At 36.1% G+C, this 14,363-nt stretch overlaps 1 protein-coding gene across 1 annotated transcript in view; it reads right to left on the minus strand.

Annotated features, from left to right (window-relative positions):
• Positions 1-1,951: 1,951 nt before the first annotated feature.
• SLC13A1 (solute carrier family 13 member 1) overlaps positions 1,952-14,363 on the minus strand; it is an 82,916-nt gene continuing 70,504 nt past the window's right edge. The window contains 5 exon segments of the mRNA XM_037519379.1: positions 1,952-2,027; positions 9,259-9,417; positions 10,653-10,790; positions 12,217-12,243; positions 12,245-12,379. Of these exon segments, the coding sequence (XP_037375276.1) occupies positions 9,280-9,417; positions 10,653-10,790; positions 12,217-12,243; positions 12,245-12,379 (438 nt within the window). The 3' untranslated portion in view covers positions 1,952-2,027; positions 9,259-9,279.

Consider the following 14,363-nt stretch of genomic DNA (forward strand, 5'->3'; position numbering starts at 1 on the left):
GAGCTACAGCTGTCTGGATTCATCTATAACCCCGCAGACAACGCTCCAGGGAGCCGTCACAACACTGGGTTTTTGAACGATCTAAAAATCCCATGTGAAAACTAATGATAAGAATCATTTAATGAAATGAGAGGCTCATTTGATACCAACAGATGACATTATTCCAGTAAGTAAGAACTGAAACTTGTTTTTCCTAAGTATTGTTATACATGTCTAATTTTCCTTATTTTGCTGTGTGCTGAATTCTGTAAAAGGAGTTTCATTTTTTTTTTTAATGCACATTATTCACTCTTTTACCATCAGTGTTTCTCTCCAAAAGGAGTAATTGATTAAAACTTGCATGATTCTCTTTAAATCTCTGCTTAGGTGTTAAGAGCACCCTTTCTAATTTAAACAAAATTTATGTTCCAAGGATTCCATGAAATTTTAGTCAATAGTCTTCTGAAAAAGGAGTATGACCAAGTTAGAAGACTTGTGTGTAGATAATTACTTCTCTACGATGTGCTGAGGAACAAGAATTCTACCAAATATTAAATCTTAACCATAACCAGTCACTGCTCTAAATGTTTTATATGTATTAACTCACTTAATTCTCATAACATGATCAAGATATTCTTACACCATCAGGGATCCATTCCGAATGGAAGCAACAGCATACAGCAGTCGGTGTGGGGATGGTGTGTCGTGGGGCTGGGTGATGGAGCAAGGACTTAGCTCTGGCAGTCAACTCCAGATCATAAGCTTTGCTCTAGACAGCCATGGCTTTGGTGTCCATTGCAGCTAGACAGATTTACTCTCATCTGTGGCTATGATTTACATCCATTCTTTTTGGCACGCATGAATATATTGAAGATTCTAGGTATAAAATGTGAGGTTCAAGCTCCCTCTCCCTTGTGTTTAACATTGAGCCTTGCAGAAGAGTAGGTCATTGGCAAGCAGTGTTTACACACAGGTGGGCCCAGGATAGTTTCCTCCCAGGCTTCTAGGACCCCAGAGAGATGCAGAAGGCATCCAAACACCCCCTAACACTTGAAGTGGGGAATCAACTAGGGCTGTGGCTGGATGAAGAGATGTTGATTTCAGAGATGACGTGAGTTGCATGAGTAGATGCTGGAAATCAGAAATGAATGACATGACCCACGGGGATCATACATTTCAGAGGATGGTACATCTCTGTGGAAGCCAACATGCACAATTGCGAATCACAAGGAACAGGTACACTCACCCACCCAGTGAGAATTTCATAGGTACAATACACAGAACTTAGGTTAAAAAAAAATGCAAGGTGAAGGAAATAAGAGAGGGGGACCTAACAAATAAAAAACTAAGTTGTTAAGTTCATGTCTGCATTCAGTCCCTGGTGGCGCAGCAGTTGAGCGCTGGGTTGCGAAGCTGCCTGCAGCTTCTGCAGCACTGGTTCGATCCCCAGCTGCTCCCCTGCCACCGGAGAAGGGTCCCACATGGCGCGCAGACCTCTCCTACCGCCCACTGCTCCCCTCAACAGTGTGATTCGGTCCTTCTGCCTGCTCTGCTCCCCACTCTGGCTCTGGTGAATTCTCTCACCCTCCCGCGCTTCTGACTGTACCAGTGCTGTATAAATAAATAAATAAATCTTTTAAAAAAAAAAAGACACTGCAAGGACTAAGTGAACAGATGTTATTAGATGAAGTGTTCTTCCAAGAAAAATGGGGTTTGAAGGTTTAATTATACCAAGGTATAGAAAAAAAACCACAAAAGACAATTTCATTTTTGCATCCCAAGCACAAGGTTGTATAATTGCTTTATGCATTTACTTTGAATACACAGCCATACAGAGCTCCATCAATGACTTATCCCTTTTGTAGCTGGGAGATTAGGCAGGAATTACCATATTACTCCATGTCACAGATGAGGTAAGGAGGCTCAGTGAGGTGCTGCGACTCACTCAATTCTCCATCAGTAATAAGTGGATCCTGTGTCATCTGAGCCCAGGTCCTGTGCTACTGCAGTTGGATCTCACAGAGCTCAGCACATGCTGACGAACACCACTGAAACAATCAGAACATATTTCTATTCTGAACATGAAAGACGAACTGCTAATCACGGAACACTTAAAATAAAAGTGAGTTTAGAAGTTTTCTTATTTCTTTTGTTTATCATTTTTTTTTTTGAGGGAACATTGATCTACAAAGTCATCATTTGTGTGTTAGAGGCACAGGGTCTCCCCTCAAGCGTTGTGACCCCATTACACTCACTATAGACCATTTGCTCCCTCTCTGCCCTGTTCCCACAGTCCCCCCACCCCAACCTCAAGTTTATAGTCAGCTTTCTAGGATTACTTCTTTACTTAGTTTTATCTGGTCCATTGTGTTGTTTCTCTATAGTCCCCATATGTGTGACACCACCAGGTATTTGTCTTTCTCCTTCTGACTTATTTTGCTTAGCATTATCCCCTCCAGGTCCATCCAAGGTTTTCTTATTATCAAAGACAATTAAATAAAGTCAGGCTTTCATTCCATGGTCATTACTTGGCATTTTATCTCCTTCTGGAACTCTTTGAATCCAAGCCAATGTTTTGAGTGAAAAACCCAACAAGTCTGTCTGCGTATATCTGGGGCAGGCTGACTACAGGATCTGTGGGTCTATGTTGATATAATTCATTAACACCATGGTTCAGATGGCAAATACAGTGAGTGAATGCACAGATTGTTGAACAATTGTTGCTAAGACCAGAAAAGAAACTCACTTAAACCATGCGTGGATTCAAATAGGATCCTGTTTACTTATGACTGATTAAAAAAAGAGAGAGAAAACTGAGCTTCACAATTATTCTTGAATTAATATTTCACTTCCTTCTGTGTCAGAATAAAGAAAAGAAATGGACCAAAAAGTATTTAACTGCATGTCTTCTGATCAAAGGCTAATATTAAGGAAACAATTTAACACAGTGTTACTCATTTTATGGAAGCTGGTGGTGTGGTGCAGGTGGTTGAACACAGCACTGTGAAGCTGTCCGCAGCCTCTACAGTGCCAGTTCAATCCCCACTGGCTGTGGAGCAACACACATGCTGCAGTAGATCTCTCCTGTCTTGCCCGCTGCTCCCCTCAGCAGTGTATTTCAGTCAGTCTGCCTGTTCTGTTTCCCAATCTGTCTCTGGTAAATCCTCTCACCCTCCTGCACATCTGGCCTGTACCCCAGTTCTTGAATAAATCTTAAAAAAAAAGATTTAAACAGAAGTACCATCATCTTTTGAAGTACTAACAACAAAAAAAAAATGTTTAAGTTTTAGAAAAGCAAATGACAGCTTAGTTTTCTTTTACGTTTCATTATATACCAACCAGAAGTACACTATAATGCACAGTATGGGGGCTGGTCAATAGCAATGTATTGCAAATTTTAAGAAAGCAACTCTAAAAAGTTTTCATCACAAGGAAAATTGTATTTATGTCTTTGTATGGTGACAGATGGTAACCAGACTTACTGTGGTGATTATTTCACAACGTATACAAATGTTGAATAATGATGTATACCTGAAACTAAATATTATACTGTATGTCAAGCATAATTCAGTTAAAAAAGAAGTACATAGTAAAGATCGTGAGATCCTATTTATCATTTACTTATTGAACAGGCTTTTGAGAAGTCAAGAAAAAAAATCATTGATAGGTTTATGAGTTAGAATTCTTGTGTATTTTCTTGAGTGTGTATTTCTTAGTGAAGACATATAGATTATCCAAACTTTTTTATTTTGGAGATTAATAAGATAAATTGGGAAACAACCAGACCTATTGATATAATCCTCTATGTTCATTTTCCCCTTCCAACAGATTGGGAGAAGGTACATGAGGTAAAAATCTAGATAGAAGCAGGGAAGTGTTACCCGAAAGGATGTAAGCAGTTAGTGCTTATTGGAAGGACAATCATGCCAAAAGCTTTTACTGAGTTTAAAGGAAAACTGTGATATGTGGTTGGACACCTGAAGGTCTCCACATTCAGGCCAGAGAAGGGAAATAAAAGTGTTTCTTAGTACCACCTGGGCTATTCTTATCCCTTCCTCTTCCATAAATAATTTAAAATCAGCTTGTCAAGTATACATCTACTATGCCAAATTTTGGGGGATTTTGATTGGATTAATTTGCATTGATATATTTGCGGTGAATTGGTATCTTTATAATGAGTACCCTTTTTTATGAATGTTGTAGTGCTTGACATTTACTTAGGTTTACTTTAGTGCCCTTTTAAAGTTTTATAATTTTTCTCATAAAGTTCTGGTTCATATTTTGCTAAATTTATTCTTATGCATGAGTCCATTATTAAATTTTCAAAGCTTAATCATGCATTTTTTGAATGGTTTCTTACTGCTACTGTATAGAAATGCAATTCATTTCGGAATGTTATGTATGTTGCAATTTTGTTAAAATAATAGATTGTCTATATAGAAAGCTATAAATGTAAATATTAGAAGTGTGCCTGCTTCTATCCCAGTTCTTATGCCTTTTATTTACTTTTCTTATTTTACTCCATAATTTAAAATGCTAGTTAAATAATGGAAGTGTTCACAGAGTTGCTTTTTTTTTCTTCAAAGAGGCAATGCATTAATCTTAATCCTAGTCCTAGAGGTTAGTCTTGTCTTATTCCAGACTGGATATTGTATATTAAAATGATAGTTATACAAGTACTCACTTTGGTAGCACATATACTAAAATGATAATTATACTATCTAGTTTGATATTTAATTGTAGCTTTTTTGTTGGTAATCTCTTTTGTTGTTATTATTAATCTTTAGAAGTTTCCCTTAACTACCGGTGAGTCAAACATTTTTAAAAAATTGCAAATGGATTTTGTAGTGCACTGAACCTTTTTGTGCATATATTGGGATAATTATGTGCTTTTTTCTTTCTCAATCTGCTAATGTGGTAAATTACATTAAGTTATTTTTCTACATTAAACTTGAAACAAGCTGAATAATCTGCATGAACTTTAGGATATTCCAATAATAAGTTCAACTTGGAATTAACACTTTCATAGCACACAAGAGATGTTATAGCTTTGCTAATGCCTATTTTTGAAACCTATAGTTGGGAGTGAGATTAATCCATATTTTTTCTTCCTGTACATTATTGCCTGGTTTTTGTAACATGATATACTAACCTCACTAATTACTCAGGGTTTTTTCTCTTATTCTCGGAAACAGTTCATTTATAATTAAAATTCTGTTCCTGAAAATTTACCAATTTGCTTACCCACTTATTCAGGTTTGGTATTTTCTATGTGGAAGAATTTTAACTACTCATTTAAAATTTAAGAATGTGCAAGATTATTTGATTTTAATTTGTCCCTGCTACTTGTATGGTCATGAATTTTCAAGAGAGAATTTTTACCCCTCCATACAGTGCATAGGTTAAAGCATGGAAATTCCCTTGAGGTCCTGGTTAGGGTGAATTTTCCTAGGTCACATTTTCATTGAGAACATAGTCCTTTGAGAACCTAACCGTTTTCAATTTTCCATTCAACCCTAACTTGGTTGGGTTATAGCTTTGTTCCAATTCCTTATTCCCTAAGTACTGTATTAAAAAGAAAGTTGCAGGATTTATAGAGATTATCAATTGCCATCTTCAGTTTTAAACATTTTTTTTTAAAGATTTATTTATTTATTTATACAAGCACTGGGTACAGTCAGAAGTGGGAGGGTGAGAGGATTCACCAGAGCCAGAGCGGGGAGCAGAGCAGGCAGACTGATGAAATACACTGCTGAGGGGAGCAGTGGGAACGGCAGGAGAGGTCTGTTGTGCCATGTGGGGCCCTCGCCAAGGGCTGGGGATCAAACTGGCGCTGCAGAGGCTGTGGGCAGCTTCGCAGCTAAGCGCTCAACCACTGCACCACCAGGGGAGGCCCAGTTTTAAACTTATTTAAGCCTCTGGGTTTTGCTGGTATTTCATCATCTTTCTCATTGGAGGAGTGCCTTTTCTACCATTTTCTTGGCAGTATAATAATGCACGCATATAATATATTTTTTAAAGGTTTATTTTTGTTTCTTTATACAAGCACTGGGTACAGTCAGAAGCACAGGAGAATGAGAGAATTCACCAGAGCCAGAGCGGGGAGCAGAGCAGGCAGAAGGACCAAAGTACACTGCTGAGGGGAGCAGCGGGCAGCAGGAGAGGTCTGCGCGCCATGTGGGACCCTCCTCTGGTGGCCGGGGAGCAGCCAGGGATCGAACCGGCGCTGCAGAGGCTGTGGGCAGCTTCACAACCCAGTGCTCAACCGCTGCGCCACCCGGGAGGCCCCGCATATAATATTTTTTATTATTCTATCTCAAGAAGTTCTCCTCCTCCTACCTCCAGTATCTGTACCACTATATTGTCATTAAGAAAAGCCTCTTTAATTCTTTTTTAATTCTATGCTTTTCTCTTCCTAGACAAATGAGGGTTCTCAAATTTGGTAAACCTTTTATTTTCTGCTTTTGTTATATGCTGTTTATACTGTTTTTCCTCGATCAGTTGGTCTTGTTTCTACAAGTGGAAACTATGTTTTTGATACTCAGTTTCTCAGAATTTGCCTACTAAATTTTTCTTTTTTTACTTTGATTAAAGTGCTTCTTCATTTGGGTATAACAGGCTAACATTGCCTTGGAGAAACAATTTTACACTTTTCCTTTCTATATTATATTGGTGTAATAAGACTGATCCAATTTGTTTGAGGTTACTCAATCATTGCCAGTACAACTGTCCCTTCCCCCGGCCAAGAAAATCCCCCAGAAAATTGCTAAAGTCCACATAGTCAAGCAAAAATAATTGCCATTCGTTAATAAAAATTAAAACAAAATTGTCATCACAAAGGTTCTTATCATATGTTTAGCCATGGCAGAAATAGAATAATATTCCTAGTTATACTCTTTTATATATACCTATGTATAGTGTGTATGTCAACACACAACTAAAGTGCCATGATAACATGTTATCAATTTTTGCTAATAAGGCCTTATCAGTAATATTGGCTAAAATTCCCGGGCTGAAAAGCAGAGAACAAAACTTGGACACCAAGTAAGGTGAAAACAGCACACACATTTGAGGGGCAGAAGTCTGAATTCTAGGCATCCTGACAGGTGCAGTGGCAGTTGGGGTGAGTGAAGGACACACACAGGTCAGTGGAAGCCTCCAAACAAACACTTGCAGGAGTAGACAGAAAATAGGCACTTACTGAAATTGCCACTATTATCTAGACAGGATCCAAGTCTTAAGTAAGACATTGTGATTTAAAGTGACAAAGATTTCTAGTTAACTTTAAGTAAGGATCAGATAATAACAAAAATACTATCATAGAGTAGAAGGACAAAGATTGGTTTAATCATCTGTTAAGGGTGCCTTTCGGAAATTTTCAAAGACAGTGTACAGCTCTCAGACTAAAACAGCTGATAACCTTGATGTAAATGGAACAAATGTGAAATAGATGAGTTAAGTCATTCTTGATCTATCAACTAAACATAAAGATGTAGCAAGAGAACTATAGGGCTCACGTAAACAAATTTTGACTAAGTGTTATTTTTCCTGTACTCAGCTAGCAGCTTTGGAAGTAATTCATTAAAATGATTCAAGTTGAAATGTATGTTATTTTTTTGTGAACAAGATTTAATCATATAATTTGAAAAGTCATTTCATTTTTTCATAATGAAAATGTCTTCATCATGTAATTCAGCAACAATGAATTGAATGACCGGAAAAAAGCAGAAATTTAATAAATACCATGCATGGAATATAAATAAATATGTAACATATGACAGAGAAAGGAACAAATGAATGGAGTAGACAGAGAAGAAAGACACAGCAATGCTGTATTTCAAGGCAATGGACACACTTTTCTCTGAAAAAAAATTTTACATTGACTAGTTAGTGAACTGACAAATAGAGAGATGATCTATAATATATAATTTAAAAAAGAAATATCTTTTTAACCAATCCTCTTTGTTATATTTAATTTTCAAAGATACATTTATAGTCATTTGCAAAAAGTATCAAACCAGGTCTATATGGAGATTAAAAAATAGCAAGGATGTTTTCAAATCTTGTCTTCTGTTTTATTTTTAGCATGAGAATTATGTTTTAGCTTTTCCAATTTTCCCCTAACTGTGAGCATATTTGCTTTTGATTGTCATTTCCCCCCTTTAGTCTAATTCCGGAATGCCAGTAGACTTTACTCTTTTTCACATTTGGAGCGCTTAGGAGACTATTCTCTTCCTACTCTGGCTTGAATGTTCAAATATTTTTTGTGTGTGTTTACCCACAAGTAATTAACAACCCTCTTTTGTAGCTATGTCAATGGCCTTATTTTTATTCTTTATTTTCCCTTTCATATTTCATTTCATTGTTCACATAATGGACTTCTTAGTTTTTTTTTTTCTGTTTCAACACAGTGATAATTCAGTTAAATTTATGAACATCTCTTTTAACATAGGACATTATATTTTCTGAAATTAGCAAATACTTAAAACAAAATTGTTATTCAGATATACATGTGTTCAAAGTTTTGTAACATGTACCTTTGTTTTCTAATTTACTGTTAATAGAGCAAATCATAGAAAGCTCTATCTACAGCTCTATAAAATGTATTTCTCAGTGCACTGAGGTTCATGAAGATATGAATTATATCATCTAAGTGGAGGGTCAAGAAGAAATTAACTCTTATCTGTGAGTTCTCTGTTACTTAATGAATTCAGCTACAATTTTGGTACTAGCAATTCAATTTCAATTTTTATTCTACATGTATATACCAAAAATAATCTGATTGAGATATTTTAATGAGAAAATGCACATTACATTTAGATTAAATTTTTCTACTGCAGCCTGATGACCACAGCTTTCATTTCTCAAAATCTCCTGGAACACCACTACAGAAATCATGCACCCAAGTATCTTGTTAACTTGAATATTTTATTTTCTATTTCTAGTTTCATGGAACGTTCTGAAGTAATATATTGACATTTGAAATGTTACACTGAACCCAACTGTAAAATGAAGTGACCGAATCCCTTTGAAGGTGAAGTTATCAATTATTCTTATGATAAAGGAGGCTGTATATGGCCCATAAACACAATTTCAACTGTGGACTTTTTGATGAAGGCACAGAGATGCTCCTCAAAGGAAATATGGATGGTGAGTTATGACAGCAGGTTTTGGGTAATCGCCAGAACTGCAGCAGCTACACCAGGAGTGATTTAAATGCATCATCAGTTTCCCAGAACCAAATTTTGCAACGAATTCTTAATGGCTCCCCAAGCTTACCACAGGATAGCTGGAACACTGTCATGGCGTAGTTTCATTTTTAATTGTAGGTGCCCAGGAAGGGTAAGTGTGGAGGTCAAACATGGGTACAATCCAGGTGAACATACCAAGCATCACCACAGCAACACCCAAAACATTTATGCCAAGTCCCGCTTTCACCTGAACAGGAAAGAGTAATAAATGTCACTCTCTCAAAAAAGAAAATCCATGGGAGAATTGGAATGCTGTTGCAGAACGCATGTGCCAAATTTACATGCACCCTACAGATCAGCGTAAATTGTTGAATTCACAAAATACGTCATTCTTCCACTCATATCAAAGACTGTCCTCAACCCAGTGGCACTTGAGTCTCAGAGAAGTTTCTTTTAAATACATACCAAAGTGCATTCTGATTAGGAAAAATCTTGGTGAAGGGTGTGGTGTAGTGACATGCATGTGAGGAGATGTGATTGTACATCTCTGAATCACATACAGTGTGCAGACCACTGTTGCCTCAATTTAAAAAATACTTTAGAAAGAAAATGAAAGAAAAAAAAAATTAAAAATAAAAAACATGATGTCCTAAAGCAAAATGGGGAGACCTAGTGGTGCAAACCTTTCATTTCTTCAGGTACCTTATTTATTTTTGAGTTAATATACTTAGGACATTGCTCATATTATATTTTATGTTTCACATTTATCAAAAATAAATTACATGAATCTGTATAGAGGCATTTCCATAATGTTTATGTTGCAGGGGACTTATTCTGAAGGTGCATTTGCTTATTAGCAAGCTCACTGAATTGCTTTGGTTTTATTCCTGTTTGGTTTGGCTTGAAAGTTGGCAATCAAGATTGCAGGGAGATTATAATATTCTCAAAGTAGTTCTTGACTACCACCACTTTTGTAAGTGGCAAAAATGTGCACATTTTATCACTTAAATTTTCCATTATCACCTGCTTGTGCTTTCATGTCAGGTGCCTGGATTAGAATAAGAAGAAAGAATTTTTTTCATCAACCAGGCACTGAATCCAGTGTTTTATTCAGAGCAAATGTTGGTCACATAAATATTTTTGAGAGCTGGATTTCATTGACCTCATATCTTCCTCTTACCTAGATCAAGGTGAATATTGAACCTGTAAGTTTTAGTCACTGTATTGAGGATATTTGATGTTCTTTTCCTTCTTTTGGGACATTACTGATGCTCTCAAAAATCTCTGTAATTATGAAAATAAATTCTAATGGCATGTCTACTTATCATTATTACTCTTAGGAACAAAACTCTCTAGAATCTATGTCAAGTCATGCACTCACCTTAAGAAGAAATTAAACCATTGCCAATGATTAGTATGTAAAAGAAAAAATAACCCAAGACACCACACAAGAAATGTATATTGAACCTTCAGCGAGCTTACCATGTCAATCACTTTTAGATGGCCATATGAAAATACAATAGCATTGGATGGATTTGCTACTGGTAAGAGAAATGCAAATGAAGTACACAGGGTAGAAGGTATCAGAATATAAAGAGGGTTCATTTGAATAGCTTCAGCCTGTTAGGAAAGATAAAAAGGAGTCTCAGTGAAATGTTGAGGCACCAAGTATCAAAACTAAGAAAAAGTTAAAATAAACTTTCCCAGAAAGAGGTTGAAACCTAAACACATAAAATCATACACATAAATACTGCTATCACTTGAAGAATATTCTTCAGAAAAATTTTCTTCCTCTTTATATAATTATTGGTACCCATTTAAGCATTAGATGTCAGTTCATTTAGAAAATATTCATTTATTACAGACACTAAATAAAAGAGCAACCATTATTTTCTATGTTGGTAGATGCTGTGCAGTCTTACATGTATGTCTTTATCTGTGTACATTTATATTATAAATATAGTATATATGTAAAACTTCATGTATATTATATGCAATGTAATATACAATATAATATACTTCATATATTAAATATACAATATACTTCATATACTTAAAATATATGACTATTTTCCACATTGACTTCATGAGATGACTGCTCTAACTGCAAAAAACAAAAGAAGAAACAGACCCAGAGAGGTCATTTGTCCAAATACACAGCAGGAAATCAGTAGAACTAGGTAGGGTCACTGCTTCCTCTGGCTCCAAAACTTCCCATCATACCATTAGCTTTACTGCCTTGGAGGCATATATAATTAAAGATGTGCTTGGGATCCAAAAGAAAGCAATACTGCTATTCTTAATTCATCATATAATCTTCTAACTGCTCCATGTTGAGAAATTAAAAACTGAAAAAACCGAAATGATGTTTTACCAATATAAACTGCCCATATTTCTTTTCTAATTTGAAGCATCGTGTCAAGAGTGCCCGCATATGCCCCTTGAGCTGGCTGCAGAGCAATTTCCGAAAGACAATCCTTCTTAATTGAAAGTGCTTTCCTTTCACCAAGCTCATCTGTCCCAGTAAGAAAAACATTTTACTTAAAGCTGTGTCTTGTCACTGGGGAGAAGGGAAGACAGTTTTTCCCTCTCTCTCTTTGCAAATCCACTTACTTATCTTTTTAAAATCCTTCCCTGGGCAGTGGAAAACTGTGACTAAGATATTTAAACTTGAAGCCTGAAGTGTAAGCCTAGATTTTCATTCACGTGCAAATTACTTCTGTGTGGGGCTTCTCAGAAATTCAGAAATGATCTTCTGGAGGGGAGATATGTCCGTGTTAGAGATCTAAATGCTATAGTTGCCGGTTAATGCTGAGCCCAGAGGCTTAAAACTGGAAAGGATGTAGGCTGACCCTCCCATTTATTTGCAAGTGAACTGGGCAGAAGGAAGGTAAGTGCTTCACTTCAGATGATGCTGCTTCAACCGGAAGGAAAATAGCTTTCCTATTCAAGCCAAAAATGATTTCATTTCAGATGAGATGAGAATGATGACATCAACCACTACTCTTTTCATGAAGAGTTACAGTGGGATAAATGAGATACTTACCAGTGGAGCTAGTATCGGGAGCAGGAGGGGTAATGGTAGCTGGATTGCTGGCTACCTCTGTTAATGATGTGACCAGCAAACAAGATATGAACATTATTAGCCATCCTGGTAATGAACCCAGAGGAGATAATTGATTTGCTATCCACTTTGATAGTCCTGATGCCTTAAAAAACAAATTGGCAGCATGTTATTCATTAATGATTCGTTTTTAATCAACTGATTAAAATAAATAAAAAGCTTTACTTCTAAGAACTGTTTCTTAAATAGTATTTAATCTTTCTTTTTGCCTGTGGTGTGGTAGATCTAGATGGCTTTGACATGCTGTAGTTCTCAATTCTTCTTATTTTAACTCTACCAACATGCTTTAGGAAGGTTGAATTGTCTTCCCATATTTTTAAATTAAATTTAATTTTATCTAATTAAAATATGTGGCTATTTTAACTAGCCATGTAGTACTAAAGACTTTAAAAAAATAGGAGCCCTTCTGGTCTACCTTTCTCCACATTTAAATTGTCTTCCTCAAAGGCAAATGCTTGCAACCCTTATTAGACATTTATAGCTATGTTTAGGAATTTATAGCTATTTTTTAAATATGGTTGTCCTAATTTTCAAATTTAGATATTATTTGCTAACTTCCTAATACAACAAACCATCCACCATACCTATATTACTTGTCCTCTTTTCCCTTGCCCTTGCATATTAACATTTTGGTTAAATCACCATTTAAACTTTGCCATTAAGATGATATGAATACTATTCATACCTGGGTTACTTATATACTGTTTGCTTAATTTTCCAGCTACCTATTATTAATTCTTTAGCACATTCTCCAGTAAAATTGGAAAAATTCCCCACAGGTAGAAAAATATCTGAGGTAAGTGTTCTTTTTATTTTCCCTCATAAAAATGTCCATTCTGGAACATTCCTCCCTTCTGCCTCATCTGAACTAATTGCCATTTAGAGTTCTCTGATAGATTTCTTTTCACTGGTATACTGTGAATACCTTTCTCATCCTCTTAAGTGAGACTCCTTTCTTGTTAATTCCTTTGTGTTGGTGGTACATATTGTTTGTTTTTTAATTGAGGTAACCTTGGTTCACAACACTGTATGTGTTTTAGGAGCACAGATTCGAACTCTTCAAATATATTCTAGTTTCCTGAGAATTGTTGTATAGGGAGTAAATTTTTGTAGTCTCTGCATGTCTGAAAACTTTATTTTTTCTCACACTGCTTTGATAGTTTAACTTTTACAGGATTCTAGGCTTCAAATAATGATCACTCAGCAGTTTCAAGCCATTGCTCCATTTTTTGTGTTTTCCAGTTGGAATGTTTTTGAAGCCTGATGACATTCTGAACTTTGACTCCTTGTTGTAGTACAGGAAAATCGGCTGCATCACATCTGTGAGTATTCTATCCTACCCTCCACCCCCACCCCCAAATATGGGAAAACCTACCATATGCAAGACCATCTCAGTGAGATACCACATGTGTGAATCTTTATGCTTGTGGCAAACTAGGACTGGCACCAGAAAAGCTGAAATTACGAGCAGTAAAGTCCCACAAAAAAGTGGTCAAAGACATGCCCAGCTTTGTATACCAGAGACCATGCACGTTTCTTATAGTTTCTACTTAAATTTTTAGTTTTGATTCTTAGATGGGAAAAGATGTTCTATCATTTAAATCACATTGACACTAATTCATCCCAGAATATAACTACACAAACTTTAAAAATGGACTTTGCTTATGTCTGATTAGATCTGTTGGGAAAGGCTACATCACATATTGCTCCCCTCTTTGGAAACCTTGGGGATCATGTGGTGACAGTCAGGGCTCTGCAAGTCTCCATGAATTGCTTTCACATTAGGCACTCAGGAGCTCTTGCTGCTCCTGAATCTCCAAGTTTTAGGCTCTGGGAAACTTCTTACACTATATTTTAGAAATATCTTCCTATTTCATTTCCTTTTCTTCTTTCTTAAACTCCTCTTAATTGACAGTTTGGGCATTTTGGATGGCTACCCTAATTTCCTACCCTTTTCCCCAAATTAATCAACATTTTTGTTCTATTTTTCTGAAAATAAGTTAAACTTCATCTTCTAACCTTCTTCCTGAATTTTAAAAATACTGTGTTCTAATACTACTTATCTTAGT

The sequence above is a fragment of the Talpa occidentalis genome, unplaced genomic scaffold (genome assembly GCF_014898055.3).
Source record: "Talpa occidentalis isolate TD23 unplaced genomic scaffold, MPIMG_talOcc4v2.1, whole genome shotgun sequence".
Classification (NCBI taxonomy): domain Eukaryota; kingdom Metazoa; phylum Chordata; class Mammalia; order Eulipotyphla; family Talpidae; genus Talpa; species Talpa occidentalis.